This window comes from Labrus bergylta, chromosome 11, assembly GCF_963930695.1.
Source record: "Labrus bergylta chromosome 11, fLabBer1.1, whole genome shotgun sequence".
Taxonomy (NCBI): Eukaryota; Metazoa; Chordata; class Actinopteri; order Labriformes; family Labridae; genus Labrus; species Labrus bergylta.
Genome location: NC_089205.1, coordinates 1,759,539 through 1,780,051, shown reverse-complemented (window position 1 = coordinate 1,780,051; position 20,513 = coordinate 1,759,539). Strand labels below are relative to the sequence as shown.

At 39.8% G+C, this 20,513-nt stretch overlaps 2 protein-coding genes across 5 annotated transcripts; one reads left to right on the top strand and one right to left on the bottom strand.

Annotated features, from left to right (window-relative positions):
* Nucleotides 1-1,326: 1,326 nt before the first annotated feature.
* srpra (SRP receptor subunit alpha) lies at nucleotides 1,327-10,295 on the top strand. 2 transcript variants are annotated; one of them, XM_020649055.3, is made up of 15 exons: nucleotides 1,327-1,444; nucleotides 1,558-1,696; nucleotides 1,990-2,073; nucleotides 2,186-2,349; nucleotides 2,518-2,678; nucleotides 2,779-2,941; nucleotides 3,052-3,205; nucleotides 3,295-3,413; nucleotides 3,554-3,675; nucleotides 3,771-3,857; nucleotides 4,866-5,038; nucleotides 5,824-6,037; nucleotides 8,406-8,569; nucleotides 8,795-8,893; nucleotides 9,057-10,295. In XM_020649055.3, exons 2-15 carry the CDS (start codon nucleotides 1,574-1,576, stop codon nucleotides 9,183-9,185), a joined length of 1,956 nt encoding a protein of 651 aa, XP_020504711.2. In that variant the 5' UTR covers nucleotides 1,327-1,444; nucleotides 1,558-1,573; the 3' UTR covers nucleotides 9,186-10,295. The 2 variants fall into 2 exon arrangements, with proteins under 2 accessions (XP_020504711.2, XP_020504712.2); XM_020649056.3 differs by lacking the exons at nucleotides 8,795-8,893; nucleotides 9,057-10,295 and adding an exon at nucleotides 6,997-7,181 and having other exon boundaries at nucleotides 8,406-8,547.
* A 375-nt stretch (nucleotides 10,296-10,670) lies between these two features.
* fam118b (family with sequence similarity 118 member B) lies at nucleotides 10,671-19,703 on the bottom strand. Of its 3 annotated transcripts, none has more exons than XM_065960215.1 (8): nucleotides 19,600-19,703; nucleotides 18,531-18,620; nucleotides 18,047-18,299; nucleotides 13,925-14,152; nucleotides 13,066-13,194; nucleotides 12,558-12,855; nucleotides 11,858-11,923; nucleotides 10,671-11,520 (listed from the first exon to the last, which is right to left on the bottom strand). In XM_065960215.1, exons 2-8 carry the CDS (start codon nucleotides 18,611-18,613, stop codon nucleotides 11,480-11,482), a joined length of 1,098 nt encoding a protein of 365 aa, XP_065816287.1. In that variant the 5' UTR covers nucleotides 18,614-18,620; nucleotides 19,600-19,703; the 3' UTR covers nucleotides 10,671-11,479. The 3 variants fall into 3 exon arrangements, with proteins under 3 accessions (XP_065816287.1, XP_065816286.1, XP_065816288.1); XM_065960214.1 differs by having other exon boundaries at nucleotides 19,160-19,675; XM_065960216.1 differs by having other exon boundaries at nucleotides 10,671-11,923; nucleotides 19,160-19,674.
* Nucleotides 19,704-20,513: the final 810 nt, after the last annotated feature.

Below are 20,513 nucleotides of genomic sequence, written 5' to 3'. Positions count from 1 at the left end.
ACATTTTTATAGAAATTTTGGTTTTATCAACTTTTTGTCAATATCTTAAAAAGGTAATTTAACTGTTCTGTGTCTTACACATTGAACATAAATTAAGATTTTTTTTTTTAAATACAATTGACATTTAAACAAGTCACATTTAAGTCACCATAAACACAATACATTGACCTCATGCTGTAAAACGTTTTATTTTATTTTATTAAAATCATTAAAGAAATAAGGCTATTTAAATATCTACAATAATTGAAAGTAATGATGTTTAATGATGTATAGTTGCAGCTCCTCCAAATCCAGTAGATGGGATGCCTTCAGTTGATATAGTCTAGATTAGTCCCAGTCCAGTCCAGTGTAGCGAGACTGCTGAATTACAACACAGTTGCATTTTACATTAGAGGAAGTAAGAAGGTCATCTTGTCAAGTTGGCTGGCTATTATATCGGTTGTGGTGGAGTAAATGCTTCTATCTTCAGTTTCCTTTAGGTGGAATACAAAAAGACATAAAGACCATAAAGGACCATCTTACCTTCTACAGTGCAGGACCATTAAAGATAATGCCTATTATCTTTATTTTATTTATAAGAAATGAAAGGAAGAAAATACTGATAGGCCTGCTTGTTAACATTGAAGAGGTAGCGTGATTAATGACAAAATATTATTGTGTGGTGGATTTGTCAGTTCTTCCTGTAAACCACTTGAGTTGAATAATACACAAAATGAAGACTTGCATTAAAGTGACTAAAACAAAATGTACATCAAAAGTAATGCAACCTCGATGCAGAAAACTGGCAAATGTGATTATTCCTTTTCTGCTGGAGCTATTATATATATATACAGAGTTTTATTATAGTTACATTCAATATATTCATGCAGACTTTCCGTTAATATATTCGTAAATAAAGTGGAAAGTAGGCCTAGCCCATAGGTTGAAAATGTCCCTCATAGAAAAGACTAACGCAGATAAAAGTTCTGAAATATGACTTTGAGTGCATTTGTCTTATTATAGGCTATCTCAGCACACTGCATGTCTTGTTCATTCCATTGTCTGTTTATAATTATTTATTATAGTATTTATTTATTTTTTCCTGTCAAAGCGTCTTTGAGTATTTAGAAAAGCGCTATATAAATCTAATTTATTATTATTATTATTATAAATACTTGTGCTTATGACCACAATTCATATTAAGTGTACATTTTATTTTACTGTCTATATAGGCTTAGTCAAATCCATAGGTTCAATCTTATGACATACAATAAAGTTTAATAGGGATGACGTTTGAAAACTACATGCTCAACAACGCTATCACATGCTTTGCTGCGCATGCGCGAAGAAATCTCCGGAAGCGCGCGTTACTTCCTGTTTCTGCTTCTGACGTGTCTAAAACAATTCTGCTCTGCCGGTGGGCTTTTCTTGTGGGGGATTTATTTTCTATTTAAGTATTTATCTGGTAAGATGTCATTGTTTAAAGTGTGAGCAGGATCTCTTCTCAGGTGTACTGGGCCACCTGATAAACTAACGAAGGTTTCACCTGTTCTGTCCGTGTGTGATTTTTAAATCCAGATACGTGGTGTTCAAGATGCTCGACTTCTTCACCATCTTCAGCAAAGGGGGGATAGTGTTGTGGTGTTTTCAGGGAGCCGGGGTCTCTGAGTCCTTCACTGGACCTGTCAACGCTTTGATCCGCTCCGTGATTCTTCAGGTGAGACACAACGACACCTGAAAACACTGTTCACAGAGTCTGTCATATGGCTAAGATAGCTAAGGCTAATGCTAAGAGGTGGCACACGTTAGCTTATTGCGTAACGTTTGTGTATTAAACAGTCGACTTTTGAATTATCTATAGCCTAATAATCACATTGTTACGATTTGTAATGTTAAGACCGATTGTTTTTGCTGCAGTCACTGCCTTCATATTGTCAGAAAGCTAGCTGTAGTCGCATTCACGTGTGTAAAGCTGCTGTTGACATGTCAACGATGTTTGTGACGTCACAGGAGCGGAGTGGGAACAACTCATACACCCATGAGGCCCTGAGTCTAAAATACAAGCTCGACAATGAGTTTGAGTTAATTTTTGTGGTAAGTCTCTCATCTGCAACCTAAATACATCACAATGAAACTGAACATCTGATACCTGTGTGTGTTTGATATTCTGCTTCACACACTGATCACCACTCTTTTCTGTTCTAAGGTGGGTTTTCAAAAGATCCTGACGCTGACTTATGTGGACAAGTTTATAGATGATGTGCAGCTCCACTTCAGGGATCGTTATAAGAACGAGCTGGAGCAAAAAGGAGCTCTCAAACTTCTGAGTAACAACTTTGAATTTGAAGATGACTTTAAGATGCTTCTCAGGTAAACATGACTCACAGAGGTCATTTCTTTTAATCAAAGTGTAATGGCTATCATTGTCTATTGCATAATCTGTGTAGAAAGGAAACTATCAGACCAATGAAGCTGCAATTTTTAAATGTACTTCATTAACTAAAACTTTTTTCTCTTCATGCTGATGTTTACCCAAAGAGAGGCAGAGGAGAGCAGCAGAGCTCGAAGTCCCGCCCCCATGCGGTCTTTTAAGGACTCTGAAAAATCCCAAAAAACTGTGAAGTCAATGATTGAAACAAAGGGTGGAGACAAAGGCAAAGAAGTCAGTGGCAAAAAGAACAAAAATCCAAAAAAGGAGGGTAAGTGCTGTTGGAATTTTGTTGTTCTGAAACATCTCAATCAATAATGTTAATGTAGCACAATTTAGACATTTGGTTTTTCTTGTCCAATCGTCTCCAGCTCCTGCAGCTGAGCCTGCCAAAGTGGATCAAGTCAAGAACTCATCCTCTGGGCAGAAGACGGTGGAGAATGGTAACCAGGGCATGACGTCTGATGAGATCATCCAGAAGAAGAGAGAGGAATTCTTTCGCAAGCGCATGGTGGTACCCACTGAAAAACCAACGTAAGAGATGCAACATTCATTCATTTCAACTCAAAGAGCAGTGTAGAAAGATAATGTCTTTTTTGCTTATTTCTGCTGAATTTGTTCTGATATTCTGTCACTCTACTCAGTAAGTCTCCAAAGCCTCAGAAGCCGAAGGAGCCGAAGCAAAGGCGGGTTTGGGACATGGGTGGTAGCAGCGCCAAGGAATTGGACTACAGCGGAAGGAATGAAAACGGTTCCCCCAATGGTGGAGAACAGAATCCTGAAACACAATTTGACGCTGTATGTACCACCTCCATCTCTACCTAAAGAGGTTTTCTTTATGTGGTCTGTTGCTAAGTCTCTCAATGCAATGTCTTGATGGGTTTCAGGGGATGCAGCTGAACTCCATGAAGGGTGACCTGCTGTCTGTGGACTATGAGTCCAGTGAGGACGAGGTGATTGAGGAGGAAGAGGAGAGAGTTGTTATAAGTGAAACAAGCAAGACAAGGTAACACAGTTTATTTATCACATAGCTAGGCTGTATTGTTTTGGTGTGTCTGCCATCTTTTACTCAATGTTTTAAATTCATGTTGCACTGTAAAAAAAAAAAAAAAAAAAAAAAAAGCTAACAATTGTTGGTTGTTGCAGCTCCAAAAAAGGTGGTGGCTTTGGGGGCATGTTTGGAATGCTGAAGGGCCTGGTGGGGTCCAAGAGTCTGACCAGGGAGGACATGGAGGCAGTACTGGAGAAGATGAGGGACCACCTTATCAGTAAAAACATCTTTCTCATCCAACCCATTGATTTAGTGAAATATTTAAAAAATGCAATCGTCTGCTATTAACACTTCTCCTTTATGATCCAACAGCAAAGAATGTAGCAGCCGAAATCGCCTCCCAGCTCTGTGACTCTGTAGCCAAAAAACTGGAAGGCAAAGTCATGGGCACATTCACCAGTAAGTAAATTTTCGGACTTATTTAACACACGGACGCTAGACTGAAGATCTTCACTTTTTCAAATCATGTTTTTTATTTTACTTGGGGAGAGGTTTAGTTGTACAAAGCTCTTCGTACTCCTGTCCCTCTCTGAGAGCACCAGTCTTCATGCTGTGAAAAGTGATGTTATTTCAGTAATGTGTTTTCTGTACTTTGTATGCGTGGTTACTGCAGTAATTTGATTATAAGAGGTTCACATCTTGTTTCATGTACGCAGGACGTGCTTTGCAGTGTTGCTCAGAATGTTGCATAAACATTTATAAAAATGTTTAAGGTTATAAACCATGCCCGTATTTTATATCTAACATGTTTAATTCAATTAGATCTTTTATTTGTTGGCCGTCAGTCTATACAGAGATCAGAATCAGGCCACCCAGTGGAACTCGTCATCAGCTTATCTGTATACAGTTTACTATTCATATAAATATTTTTGTTTATTTATTTACTCAACTTTTCCCTCTGTTAATGAAAGACATGCTTCACACACAAACACATATGCACAAATATGTTCTAGGTACATGCTTTATTGGAGAGAGAGGGGGGTTGCACTCTGACGCAAGGCCAGAGGAGTTAGGGGTTCCTTGCATTGCTCAAGAGCATCTCAGCAGAAACCAGTCCCAATTCCATCTTGGTCCTTACTGGGACTTGAGCCGGTGACCTTCTGGTTCCCAACCCACTGCTGCCTGAGATAAAAGTCAATAATCATGATATTAGCTCAAGGCCTTGAAAGTCTTAGTTCTTTATCATATTGATTCACTTCATGTTTCTAAATTAATTGTGTAACTTTGGATCTTTCTGAATCCCTCCTCCTAGTCAAACTGCACAAAAAAGATCATTCAACTGATGTTGTTGTAACTCTTAAGTAGTTAATTGGCATCAGTAAATACCAGCACAGCATCAACAATGTTGCAAGACTACATCATGCCAGGAGACCAGATCCAATGTTGTGTGTCTGTTTGTTTCTGTAGCTGTGGCCTCAACTGTAAAGCAGGCCCTGCAGGACTCCCTGGTGCAGATCCTGCAGCCCAAGCGCCGGGTGGATATTCTGAGAGATGTCATGGAGGCGCAGAGCCAGCGTCGGCCTTTTGTCATTACGTTTTGTGGTGTCAATGGGGTTGGAAAGTCCACTAACCTGGCCAAGGTGGGTTGTCACTGTTTAAAATCCTATTACATGTAACCTACATCCTCCCTTTATCAAGTGTCCCCATGATCCTGGGGCATCAGATCCTTCAGTTTTGAACTCAATTTTGGTGCAGTTTCTCGTGTACTGAAATGTTGTTACTCTAACTATTGGTGTAGATTTTATTAAAAATTCAATTTCAATGGGTGAAAAAGTGAACTGATCTGATTCATATGAACCAAGTTATTAGAATGTGGAAGGCCAGGTTGTTAATTCTGCAAGTTGGTGTTTAAGGAGCACACAGACAACATTAATATAAGTATTTAATCTAAGCTTAATAATCACTGGTCAATATGCTAAAATGTTTTTCCTTCATGGCACAATCGTATTCTTGCAGTATAAAAAAAAAAGCTTAAGTGTGACAGTGTGTGAATTCTGCCCCTGGACCTCGTTCCCTAAAATTGAGTTCACACTCGGGTGATCATAAATTAAATTTTAAGCTGGGTGTTTCCCCAATGCAGATCAACTAGAGACACTCCTTAAAAAAAGATCACATACAAACAGATACCCCTGCCCAGCCTTGAAGTTGGCTGTGGCTTAGTGGTAAAGTGAGTCATCTCTCAACTGGAGGCTTCAGAGTTTGTTCATCATCATTTCTGGAACATGTTTAAAATATAGACCTTTCCCGCTCATGTTTCGTTACTATTTAGCTTTGGGGAAGTACCATTTTAAACGTACTGATTATTTGTTACACTTTTAACCGTCTTTACAGGAAGTGAATTCACCATTTTTTTTCTGTCTTTAAGATCTCATTCTGGCTGATAGAAAATGGTTTCACTGTACTGATCGCTGCTTGTGACACTTTCCGTGCCGGAGCAGTGGAGCAGCTCCGCACTCATCAGCGCCGTCTGAACTCTCTTCATCCCCCAGAGCATCACGGAGGGAGACCCGTAGTCCAGCTGTATGAGAAAGGCTACGGGAAGGATGCTGCTGGGATTGCCATGGAGGCCATTGCCTATGGTAAAACACTTTACCCTTACTGTTGAGTGGCTATTCACTGGTAGGAATCATTGTTTGCATTCAGTGATAACTTTATTGGCTTAACCCTCAGGCATCAGTTTAATTTACTACCCTCTGAAGTCACTAAGGACAAAAATGGCCACTTCCTAAAAACTGTTATGAAAATAGAACAGATTGATATTTTTTTCCTGATAATTATTCAATATTTGATAGTTTTGAGCAGGGCTGGAGTTGTTTAAGAGATTTATGCAAAAAAAAAAAATATATCAATCTGTTTTATTAAGTATGTGAACCCTTTGGAATTTCCTAGTTTTCTGATTAAATTGGTCATAAAATGTGTTCTGATCTTCATCTAAGTCTCAACAATAGACAAACACAGTCTGCTTAAACTAATACCACACAAACAATTATATGGTTTTTTTTATGTTTTTGTTGAACACAACATGTAAACATTCACAGTGCAGGGTGGAAAAAGTATGTGAACCCTTGGATTTAATAACTGGTTGACCCTCCTTTGGCAGCAATAACCTCAACCAAACATTTCCTGTAGTTGCAGATCAGACCTGCACAACGGTCAGGAGGAATTTTGGACCTTTACAAAACTTTTTCAGTTCAGCAATATTCTTAGGATGTCTGGTGTGAATTGCTCTCTTGTTGATTTACTTCTGTGCTTTGGGTCGTTGTCCTGTTGCATCACCCATCTTCTGTTGAGCTTCAGTTGGTGGACAGATGGCCTTAAGTTTTCCTGCCTTGGTGAACTTGGGAATTCATTTTTCCGTCGATGATAGCAATCTGTCCAGGCCCTGATGCAGCAAAGCAGCGCCAAACTCTGAGGCCCCCTCCACCATACTTCACAGTTGGGATGAGGTTTTGATGTTGGTGTGCTGTGCCTTTTTTCTCCACACAGAGTGTTGTGTGTTCCTTCCCAACAACTCAACTTTGGTTTCATCTGTCCACAGGGTGTTTTGCCGGTAGTGCTGTGGAACATCCAGGTCCTCTTCTACAAACATCAAGCGTGCAGCAATGTTTTTCTTGCACAGCAGTGGCTTTCTCCATGGTGTCCTCCCATGAACTCCATTCTTGTTTAGTGTTTTACGTATCGTAGATTCGTCAACAGAGATGTTAGCATGTGCCAGAGATTTGTGTAAGTCTTTAGCTGAGCTCTTGTAGTCATCTTTACAGGACGGCCACTTCTAGGGAGAGTAGCAACCGTGCTGAACGTTCTCCATTTATAGACAATTTGTTTGACCGTGGACTGACGAACATCAAGGCTTTTAGAGAGTCTTTTGTAACCCTTTCCAGCTTTATGTAAGTCAACAATTCTTAATCGTAGGTCTTCTTGGCATGGTTCACATCAGGCAATGCTTCTTGAGAATAGCAAACTCAAAGCTGGAGTGTTTTTTATAGGGCAGGGCAGCTTTAACCAACACCTCCAATCTGGTCTCATTGATTGGACTCCAGGTTGGCTGACTCCTGACTCCAATTAGCTCTGTGAGAAGTCATTAGCCTAGGGGTTCACATACTTTTTCCACCCTGCACTGTGAATGTTTACATGTTGTGTTCAACAAAAACATGAAAACATATAATTGTTTGTGTGGTATTAGTTTAAGCAGACTGTATTTGTCTATTGTTGAGACTTAGATGAAGATCAGAACACATTTTATGACCAATTTAATCAGAAAACTAAGAAATTCCAAAGGGTTCACATACTTTTTCCTGCAACTGTACATGTTAAATCTGATGCTACACAAAAACTAACAATGCATCAAAGTCAATATTTTGGATAATGTTTGACATATCCAAGACTAAAAAAACTTTTTTTTAAATCCCCCGGCTCCCAAATATTTGTTATATGGAAAATAACTATTTTTTGTGTTTTTTTTCATAAATAACAATAGTGACATCAAGTAATCAAACTGGCATTTAAAGGGTTCCTTTAAAGTTCCTAAAAATTATTGAATGTTTGGTAGTTTTGAACAGGGCTGAAGTTGTTTAAGAGATTTATGCAGAAAAAAAGTAGGAAAAAAAATCAATCTGTTCTATTTTTATAGCAGTTTTTTGGGCGTGGACATTTTTGTCCTGAGTGACTTAAGAGGGTAGTAAACATGTTTCACAGTGTTCTATTGATCAGTTAGAAAATTAAAATGTGCATTCCAAAATGTGTCAAGAGAGAGACTTTCTGACAAAATGATGGCCAGATGAAGAGGTAGAAGTTGACCAAATGGACAAAAATGTCCATAGTGATGCATGAGGGTTAACCTGTGTGGGTTGTGAAGTAGAGATGCTGATAATATGTTTGCGTATTTGTATGTGTTAAAAGTCATTCCATTCATTTATTGGTAAAGTAACGTGTGTCTTATCCATCCAGCTCGCAACCAGGCCTTCGACGTGGTGCTGGTGGACACTGCTGGGCGTATGCAGGACAACGCCCCACTCATGACGGCCTTAGCCAAACTTATTGCAGTCAACATGCCTGACCTTGTGCTGTTTGTGGGAGAAGCTCTGGTGGGAAACGAGGCTGTTGACCAGCTGGTAAGGCCACTGACAACATCTGTCCTCTCCAGATCAGACAGAGAGGAAATGTAAATAATTAAAACCTCCAGCAGAGGTCAGTGTTGATCTGCTTTAGTCTTATTTGTGAAACAGATGGTTATCATCCTTCTCTATACATACATATGGAAGGATGGTGCTGTACATGTTAAATGTGTTGGAGGTGTTCCCATGAATAACCCAACTTTCATTTCCTCTTGTCATCAGGTGAAGTTCAACCAGGCTCTGGCAGACCACTCCATGTCGGACAAGCCCCGACTCATTGATGGAATCGTTCTCACCAAGTTTGATACCATCGATGATAAGGTACTTTCATGTTTTTTCTCTTCCGTTCTGTCTTTTTGTCATGGGGGTGTGGTCTTTTAAACGATCGTTTGATTTGGTCAATGATTTCTCTGTGGCGGTTTTATGACTTATGGATCATTCCCATGTGGAAAGCTGATAACGTCATCCTTCTTTTCCTTCACAGGTCGGCGCTGCCATCTCCATGACTTACATCACAGGCCAGCCTATTGTATTTGTGGGCACCGGGCAGACCTACAACGACCTGCGCAGCCTCAATGCCCGCGCCGTGGTCAGTGCCCTGATGAAGGCTTAAGCGGCTGCATGTTCTGCTGTTTTATTCATCGCCTCAACAAAAGCCAACAATACCTTTTGCCACGCTGCCATGAGATGCTCCAGCCCCCGCTAACCTGCAATTTTCTTAACCTCCAGTCCTGGCCTGTTCCACTCTACTTTGCTACGATTAGAGAACAAATGTAGGAACAAGAAGGACTCCATTCTCCCAGTAAAGGACAAGCTTAAAAAGACAAAGCCAGAGGGGTGACCCTTTGCATCATTTCAAAACTTTGAGGCCTACATTAAGGTACCTCAGACCAGCCTGAGTTTTGAGAGACACAAGTTCAATCATGACATTTTAGCTGACTAAATGGACCTAGGCTGTAAATGTCAACAGTTTACTGGTTTACACAGTAAAGACTTCCCAAACCTGGCGTTTTGTCAGTCACTTTTCCCCTCTTCATGTAAATGAGGTCAGGTTGTGAGGACCTGCTGAATGTGACATTTCGGCAGCTGCCTGTGCCTGAGGAAAGCTTAGTGACCGTAGTGCCTATCCGTCTCCTGTCTTCTTAGTTAACACTTTCACTACATGGATGGATGGCTGTCCTTTTTAAAGTTCCATGGCATTGCAGCTAACTCCAGGCCTGAGGAGTTAGCAATTATGAATTTACATGTGCCCCTGTCAAAAACATCAAACAATGCTTTGCTAAACAAGGTGATGGACCCCAGGAAGAACAGCTGACCTCTCAGGTACAGCCAATTGAAACCTAACAAATAAACTGACAACTGTGGGTGAACTACTAATGACCCTTTGCCTGCCTAACACACAGATAATACAGTTTCATTATAAACATTGAGACTTTGATCCCCCAACGTTTATAGTTCATTCAGGTGGAATGGTTTTATAACTTCATTTCTAGGTAGTTCTTAAAGGTTGTGTATATTTTCAGAGTACACCTTCTGGTGTGGTCAGTTGGAAGTTGTCTGGCCACCTTTGTTTTTCCCTCAGCAGTTTTTTTTTTAGTCTTCATCTCTCTCTTGCCCCCATTTAATTTGTGGAAGTGCAATACAAGAGAATCAAGAGATATACAGAAGATCTGAGTTAATTTATGAGAATGTAAACATTTTTAAATAAAGCTGCTATATGCTATTCACCGCCTGGAAAGCGGGACTTGTTCTGTCATGTGTTGCAGGGAACAGGGTGAATGGACTCGAGCTTATGTAGCACTTTTACAGTCTACTGACTACTCAAAGTGCTTTTACAACTGCAAGTCACACCTACACATTCACACACTGATGGTAGAGGCTGCTATGTAAAGAAACAATCAGAAGTTACTAATCCCATTTATAAGCAGCAGGAGCAATTTTGGATGCACATTGGACATGTGGCTGCGGGAGCTGGGTATCGAACCCCAAACCTTCCGAGACGGCTGCTCTACCGACTGATCCACAGCTGCCGCTGTGGTGGTCTCTGGTCCTATTACAGACCACTCCAGTACATTCATTATTGAAATAACAAGACAAGTGGGATACCAAAAGCTTTATTTTGAAAATGGGACATATAAATACGATATCAGAAAACACATGCAAGTAATAAAAATACAAAAAAAGGCTTATCAAGGACATTTTCAGCACAGGAGTGGCAAAGTGATTGCTACTGGCTGGGAGCTTCTCTGCTCTGCAAACATTTTCTTCTGGACTTTTAAAGACAACTTTAAAGTAGTGTAACCTTCCATGACATAGGATTGTTTTTGACCTGTCCACCTTCCTCACCCAGTAGTGTGCAAATCAAGTTTTTTTTTCTCTGGATCAAGGGTCGAGCGTGACAGACCGAATCCTTACATAATCAGCGAGAGACTGATTTCAGTTAAGATAAGATGAGTTGTGCGTTACAGCATGTGACCTAGAACATCTACAGGGCAGGTCGGTTCAGCTGAAACAGTTTGTTTACCTGCATTTGTCTATCTCCATATCCAAACATTGAATCAATACATCACAGTCAACATCTGTAAGTAGATCATCATTTTTGTCATTTATGATTTGAGATATCTTCCCATCATCTGCATATTTAAAAAAAAAAAATCTTTTTACTGGTGTTCACCAGTTGTTGACAAACATTTAAATACAGTACAACATTGTACAATTAAGGTCAGGTCATTGCATTTAAAGAAACTTTAAACTTCTCCTTTCCCTTTAAAACAAGAACCAATAAAAGGAAAATGATAGACATCTGTAAAGTACTGACAGCTGTAAGATCTCCTTTGGCCCAGAGTGTTCCAGGATTCTTAAACACTTTGAAATCCTAGTTAATACTATTCAAAGAAGACCAATCTGTCAATGGAGGGAACGGAATGATACTGATCCCGACCGTGTGTCTGTCAAGAATTATATTGTGTGTGTGTGTGTGTGTGTGTGTGGGGGGGGGGGGGGGGGGGGAGAAAAAGAGAAGGAGGGGAGTTAAGTAACAGCTGTGAAACAATGCATCAATCAAACAGTTGCAAACTGACTGCCCCGCGTGCAATCCAGCAAAGTCAGCTGTATCTGTGGAAAAAGAAGACCCAACAGGTCTCTGATGGTGAAAAATCAAGAACATACTTCTATCAGCAAGCAGTAAGAATACAAGAGTCATGACAGAGCTTTATTGTTTTACTCTGGAAATGTTTCTTGGAAGTTGCCACTGCCTGAAGCCAAAGAGGAGCATTCAGTCCTAACCTTGAAGAAGGCTCTTCTGTGTGTTGAATCCGTTCTGCTGTTCTTCCCCATTTTGTGAGGGAGAGCCTGAAGATGAAGATTAAAAAAAAGAAAAAAAGGATTATATATAAGAGGCAAATCAGGTTATGGGAGGTAAAAAAAAAAAAGAAATTTGCTATTCCAGAAGAGGCATTTAAAGAAAATGACTCAATACTTTGTCTTGGGCCAACAATTAGATTGAGAACATGACAGATTAACTTGCTTTTAGCTTCGGCTAATTGTTAAATATTGTTCTTTCAATTAGTCGAGACACTATAAATAAACTTTCTATTCTGTAGTAGTTTAATTTCAGACTGATTTTTTTCAATCAAAATAAAAGCTTGCGGGGCGCTGGTGGAGCAAGATTTTGTTGACTAAAATATTTTGTTGACTAAAATATCTTCTTTTTTCGTCAACTAAAATGATGTGCAATTTTAGTCAGTGACTAATTGACTAAATACCAAATGGCTAATGTCTGACTAAATGTAAAGGACATTTTCGTCAGGAGACTATGACTAAATTAGAAAATGGTGTGAAGATTAACACGATCTTCCATCATGAAAGTCAACAGCATATTTTTCACCTGGCCGCTTTGATTTGCTTTGACTTGTTCAACATTTGTCTCTGGAGCTGATGTGGCTCAAGAGAAAAACAATTATCAGTGACTGGATTCCCTCCTTACCCCAGCCGTTGGTGGACACGTCTCTGTTGCAGATTTCATTGGCTAGCCTCTCAAAGTACTCAGGCAGGTCGGCGTACTCGTCTCCATAGGAGATGACTTTGATGCCCTTGTCCAGCATGTTGTCCCGCAGCTTCTTGAACTCGCCCACGTCCTCGCGCCGCACCAGCATGAAGTGCTCCAGGTCCGACTTGTGCTTGACCGCCTCCAAGAAAAGAGCCTGGAAGGTGGTGTCGTCCACCGTACGGCCGCAGCCCAGAAAAACAAAGGATTTGGTCTCGTAGAGCTTCTGGATCTCCCGCTGTTGAAACCAGCAGTTGTGTTTATTACAACACCAAAAACAAAGAAGAATCAAAATGCAGCAGCACAGCACACATTGAATTACACAACCCTTGCCTTAATATAGTAAAATGAAATGGTTGATGGCTTTATACTTATGGCATTTAGTAGAGAATCTGTTGCAGAAAAAGTTGTTCATCAGAAACAAAACCTGAAGTTTCCCCGGACTCACCATGACCTCAGTGTTCCTCAGTACATTCTGGTAGCCAGCAGGGTGCAGCACAATACCACTGGGGTTGGTGTAAACGCCGTGGATATGCAAAACACTTAACCTCCGTTTCTCCTGAGCCCACTCCAATACCTACAGACACACACACACACACACACACACACACACACACACACACACACACACACACACACACACACACACACACACACACACACACACACACACACACACACACACACACACACACACACACACACACACACACACACACACACACACACACACACACACACACACACACAGAGTTAACAGTCCATTGCACTCAATCCTGTTCTGGCTGGGCAGGGAGTAAAATCAGTAAACAGCAGTGAAAGGATATTAGCCCTGATGGAGACGGGGCATAAATACCAGGACTGAGAGGCAGGCAACAAGTCTCTAACAAAACACTGACTAACCCTTTCAAGTTTGTGGTTTATTTAAATGTAATCAAAGCAACTGTAAATGCAAAGGGACAAGACAGACAGGATTTTACAATTCAGATTTCAGAGTTTCTAGTCAGGAAAAGACACAGACTTATCTCTGAAAAAGCATGCTAACCCTGCAGTGAAGTCTTAAGCCAAAAGTAAATATTGTTCAATCAATAAAATTCGACAGCAGCTGAGTAATGGCTAGAACTTTAACCTTCTCCCACCTGCGAGACACAAATGACTCCTTCAGTTCAAAGTATCATCTACTGTACGTTGCTGCAAAACTTCCTGAAACAAGGAGCAATATGAGTGAAACATAAAATGACCTTTGCACTGAAAAAAGCTGCCCGGATGTATTGTGGCAGAAAAAACATAATCCAAACCCTGTTTACCTTCTTTTCATCCGTCAGGTCCAGAGACTCCAGCTTGGTGTCCTGGTGAGCAGCATAGATCTCCAACAGGTTGTCAAAGTTAGTAGTGAGGACCAGGGCTCCACTCTCCATCAACTGCAGCACAGAGCGCAGTAAATGTTTCCCCGCGTGCTCCATCTTGCACTCCAAATCGTCAAACACCTCGTATAGACAGTCCTTGAAAAATGTTGATCGCACGTTCCCAGTTCTCTGTAAAATAAAAATAAAAACATCATAAATAACAAAAAGGGAATGGATAACTGACTCAGAGTTATTTCATTTACTGTTCATGTATATTTAGTAGGCAATGACCTAGTTGGTTGTTCTCACACAACTGCAGGTCTTAAATCTGGAAGTTTAAGTCTAACACAAAAATTATTATAAAAAAATAACATGTTATATACAGGTACAAGATTTGGTCAGGCCTCGACAAAATCCTGGAAATGATCACTTCTTTACAACTTAAGACAACAAGAAAGTTTGAACTCAGAACAGAAGTCTATATGAACTCTTCAAACATACACTCGATCAATTGTTAGCACCTTTACACAGCACTGAAAGCAGTATGAGGAAATGGGGAAGTTCAGCCCGGTGATCTCATTTATCAAGAGGAAGTTGACTATTTAAAAATATTATTTGCTTTACTGTTTTTTTAAAAACCGGCCTGCCTTTCATAGTCACCAAGGAAACAGAACTTTGAGAGTATCTTACTTCTGCGTCGTGACGCATTTACTACTGAAACGGGATCAAACTGAAGTTAAACACAACCTGCACATGCTACTGTAAAGATAATGTACTGTTATTCTGACTTTGAATGCTGTGTTAACCATCTGAGGGGCTGATTCAATAACTAACCTCTTCTGTAAACGTTTCACAGAAAATGACATTTTTTGCAGGGCTGTAATACGTTTTTGCTTATGTCCTAATACCAGAGTGCAAATGATGTGTAGCCAAATCAGCACTTCTTTTTGTAGTCACCCAAGATATAAAGGATTCTGGCTTGTGTACTTTGCATGCCTTAAGCTGTAACTTAGATCAGTGCTAGCTTCTCAAATAGTGATGTACCTCTGGCGTCAAGCATGACAGAAGAATGTTCCAACATTTTTTTTAAATCACATTTTGTTTGAACATGCTTCAGCACCACTCCACCCTCCTGCTCTGTTTCTTGCAGGAATCCAAGTGGTTTCCACAGAGCCCAAACTATTATTCTCCCGTGAGATTTCAGGGGTGTGTCTAACCACATCTAAGCTCAAGGGTTTCTTTGTTCTGTATCAAACAGCCTCTCCGATCCATCCCAGAGCTCTTCAAGTAGTAACGTACACACCAACTCAGTCTGCTTAGAGATTTAGGGACAGGACTACATGGTCTAAATCTTATGCGGGAAGAGCCAATCAGCTAAGAATAGCAAAAGGTAGTGCAAAGATGCAGTGAGCAAGGTGATCCTGGTGCAGGGAAATGCTCTGCTGGCTTCCAGAGATTACAGCTCTAATGGGCTGAACAGTAGCAGTCTTTTCCACAGGAAGAAGCTCATTATCCACATCTAGTGTCTACAGCGTAATCACAATGTCCTTGGACTTATGTAATAATCACAACAAGTGTATGTAAACAACTCCGGTTTCTAAATATTCATCCAAAACCCAAACATGTGTTTATTTATTTAAAATAAAAGTTTATGCTCTCTCTGGAAGGCCCTAAAGTCAACGTGTATAAAGTTGATGAAAAGTAGAAGAAGTGGTCTCACAGATGCTGACTATTGACAGCTCTGATGATACTCCATAATACAGTATAAGGAGAGATGCATCATCTTTTTACACAGACGGGCATGGTTACATCACAAGGACAGCTCTGTAGGGGTAAGTTAACTGAAAGTCACTATAACAACAAGGTATGCAGAGGGCTTTATCATTTAAAACTCTCTGATCATCACCAATATGTGTATAAATAGATTGAGGGAAAGTGTTCCTCCACTGACCCCTTTTGGAAGTTGTTGTTTATATTCCTCACCCTGAAAGTAAACGAGTCAGCAGAGTTGCAGTTAGCCTTGTTTTTGTAGAGGTCAAATGTGTGAGAAGATTTACAACGAACGCATTCTGCTGAGATTTAACTTCAGATTAGCCTCATTACCCACTGCTGTTTGCTCGCAGTCTACTATAATTCCGCTACTTTCCGTGAAATTAGGTTAAACTCTTACAGCATTGGTACCTGAATAAACGGGACTGAGGGCCCACCCCCCCCTCATATTTCACTTTTCACAGAATATTTTGATTAAACCACACATGGTTTAATAATAGATGTGCTTTGAAGAACATTAAAGTCACATATTAAGCATATTTGTATTTCACATTAACTTAGCTCAAATTTGATTGCCTTAAGGGAAATTTGCGAGTTGTTTTTTGTGAATGAAATCGCGACAAATGCATGCTTGCTTGCAAATCTGTGCTGGGGGCTGCTGGTTCACATTAGTCTATACTTGTTTTTTTTTTCCTCAGCATGCTAAAGCCTGTTGTGCTTGTAGCCAACAGCATTAAGCTAGTGTCTGCACAACTATGGATTGAAATGAACATGATGGATAAAGCCATAAAAGCGCTGTTTGTTCCCTTTGTCACAACAGGCAGCAGGCTGAAACAAAGAGCTTTTTATCAATGTCAAAGGTGCGATGAGACATGACTAACACAGGATGCAAACGGTTTTAAGGCTCCCATCTGCCAGCCCTGCTCCAGAGCAAACCAGTCCAAATCCAAAAACCTTCTCACAAGGTTTTTTCAAGAATCAACATCTAGAATTCTGTAATAAGAGCCAGAGATTCTCACTCATATTGAACAAATTCCTCCCAGTCACAGCACATTTTCTGGAGCCTGTGACAGTTTGTCAGCCACGGTGATGCCCTTTGAAGGTTCTTGGTGAATATGTTAGTTTGATTGGCAAGAAGGACGTGATAATATTATGGACTTGATGGTTCATCAAATTTGAAAGTGCTACCTGATGTTAAGCCTTGCTCAGAATGTCATACACAACAGGATAAGACTCCTTAAGTGTACAAGAACAACGATTTATCAGTATTGGTTCTGAAGAAATTTGAAGAATAAGACTGCTCAATAATATGAGTTAAATTGCTTTTCAATATGAGAAATCATACACATAAATCGCAACTGCAAATTCATGAGCCGCCCACATAAAAAGGATACATAGCTTAATTTCTCTTATTAACAACTACATTTTGATGCATGAGTCATAACATATGCTGCTTATACACTTCAAGCATTTGTTTTGGAAGGCTGAGAAGGGTTAAAAAATACAACACTTCTTTGGATTAAGCTGGGTCTTTGTAACATAACAATGAGTAAGGTCTTTTACCTGCTTTTTGTAACATAACAATAAGTAAGGTCTTTTACCTGCTTTTTGTAACATAACAATAAGTAAGGTCTTTTACCTGCTTTTTGTAATATAACAATAAGTAAGGTCTTTTACCTGCTTTTTGTAACATAACAATGAGTAAGGTCTTTTACCTGCTTTTTGTAACATAACAATGAGTAAGGTCTTTTACCTGCTTTTTGTAATATAACAATAAGTAAGGTCTTTTACCTGCTTTTTGTAACATAACAATAAGTAAGGTCTTTTACCTGCTTTTGTAACATAGTAATAAGTAAGGTCTTTTACCTGCTTTTTGTAAAGTGTCTTGAGATAACACTTGTTATGAGTTGACGCTATACAAATAAAAATTGACTGATTGATTGATTTGGTTCAGCTGACCAACTTTCATTAGAGAGGTTTTTATTTTATTTATGCGAGATCCTTTGGTACGCAAAAAGCAGAAATGGGAAACACCGCCTGCTTCGGGTGCTTCACTGATTCCACATAAACTGACTCAAAAGATTTTTTGCAAATAATTAATTCTTTGAAAAAGAAGCACTAACCCGTGGGCTGTTTGCTTAAGGTATTTTAATGAGATACACTGATTTCTTATCTCAATCAATACAAGTTGAACAAAATGTCCCTAGGTGAGGGGAAGACAGTGTGCTGGCAGTCTCTCTGCCATGTGTTTGTATATGTGCGACAGGATGTTGTGGTAAAGGAAGGTAATAAAAAGGGCCCAGGCAGACTTACCGGGGAAAGTTTCTGAATGAGGTCATGGGCCACATGCACTAAATTCTTATCTTCTTGCATGTGCTTCTGGAAACGCCGACTCTCTTCCTCCTCTAGTAGGTCAAAGTCATTTGCTGCATCAAGCAAGGCCTGGATGAGGCCTTTCCAGGAGCGGAGAGCAGGGACCTGAGGGGCCACTGCAGAGCTTACCCCTGTGCCAATCACAAGGACAAGCTCAGGGGCTCGCTTTGTCTTCAAGCTGGGCAGGAGTTTCCTTTGGGGCAGAAAGTGGATGCATGATCATTGGTGCGAAGATGACGCTTCTCAAATCTTTCTGCCAGCATGAATATTAAACAAACTATTTTTAAATGCTAAAATATTTAATGTGATACTAAAACCAACATTTTAAGGAGCAACAATAATTAAGAAACTCAAGATTAAAGCAGCCCTGTTGTATGTGTTACAGACAGATGGTGTAGCGGGCTCAAACAGCACCTGAGCTTACCTTGGTTTTTTTGCATTTGAGTCTGCATCCTGAGAATCAGCTGCAGGTCGCTTCTCAGTTTTCACTGCAACAACGGAGGCCATTCAGCTCCTGTAACAGAAACATGATCGACCACATGTTAACTCTGATGACTTGTTAAACTAACAATAAACATCACAAACACAAATCATGTTGTTGGTTGTCAATTTATAGGTCCCCCTTTTAAAAAACCTGAAAGTATTTCAATTGTATAATTGAGAGAAGCATGCCAGGTCGTAGTTTCTTGGTGAATGAAACATAGTGCTGCCTGCAGGTCTTCTCTGGAAATGTATTGAACATTTTGGAAAATAATGTAAAGAATTCCATTCTGGCAACACAGCTTGCCTGATGAGCCATGCGGTGTGGCATTTCACTGTCAGGCTATTGTTCCAGAAACTGTCATCGACAGTGGGACATTAGGTCGTTTTAGTTAAGCAACTTTAGGGGTTTTTAAATGTTGTTACATAACTCTTACATTAAGATGTCCCATCTGCTGAACAGCAAGTCTGAGTGAGCACAGAGACACCTAGGAGTATCTTTGCCAAAAACAAACAGATACAACGTGACCTCTTAAGCTGTAGTAAAGGTAAACAGACGTTAAAAATACTTACCAAATGATAGGTTAGTTAAGGTCCAGTGTTTATTTATCTTCCAAAAGAAATCCTTTTGATCGTCAGACAGTAGTAGTCGATTGAGTGAAACCGTGAGCCACGTTAAAAACTTGTGAATCTATGACTCAAGAGTTTTTAATTGAATTATGTAAAAGCTAACCAGATACTAACGCTCGCGTCGGAGTTAGGCTAGTTAACTGGGACTGTATCACCAGAGAATAAAACACAGACCTGGTTTGCGTTAACTACAAACTCCGGTTAAGCTAGCGTTGGTTTGGTTTAATGCTTTGAGCTAACTTATCTCCGAGGTTTTTAAAAGCACGACACTTCCTATGTTTTACCTAACATCCTGAGAGTAGAGTAATAACTGCTTTATAAAACTGATTTAGAAAGTCCTCTGAAGCAAAACAATCCTATGTCACTTAATTCACCCTCAGTACCTTTATAACCCCGACACTTAGTCCGGCAGCTTCACTTCAGTGTTCAAGTCACCGCCTGCTGTGATGTGCGTGTGCGCCCGGTCTTATGATGCCTTCATGTACTCCCCGAAAAACTGATTTACTATTCACCTTTATTGTCCCACAGGGGGAATGGTCTCTATGAGAATGTCTCAATTCCAATCAGCCCTATCCGTCAGTAAAATAAAACAAGTTTTTTTTTTTAACATGACAGAATAGGACAGCACACACCGTTAACAAAAAAGTAAAGGAATTTGTATGAGCAAGTATTCCAAGACCATAGACACTCAGGCATTTTTTAAAGGCAGTGTTCTATGATATTAAATGGTTAAATGGCAGTGCATTTTGAATATATATATATATATATATATATATATATATTTTAACTCCACTGCATAAAAAATATAGCAATGCCATTTTTAAGTAACGCTAGGGAGCGTGGATTTTCGACGAACACTCAAATGCAGCAAAGCACTCTGACGTAAACCACGAATGAGGGGCTATACAGCAGATAATGTAAAGTACAGTATTCATGAGTTACAGTTGTTTTCAGCACTGTTGCTCACTGAATCTGTAATGCTTGTAGTCATGAAATTAGTGTGCAGACTTCAAACTTTTTGGAGTGTGGGACGTCACGTTTTTCACTTTCTAATGAAGCATCATTCACACGTCCAAGTTATGTAAAAGGCCTAGACCTACTGACAAATCAACCAATGTTTAAAAGCCTCTGATTAGACATCATGATCTATATAAGTTACAGAAAACAATTATAATCAGAAATTCATTTATGGCCCAGCAAACAAACTTTATTTGAAACCTAGGGGTTCCAAAAAAAGAAACGTAGACTATTAGATTTTACATCAATCAAAATGTTGTTGTGATTCTCCTAGCACATG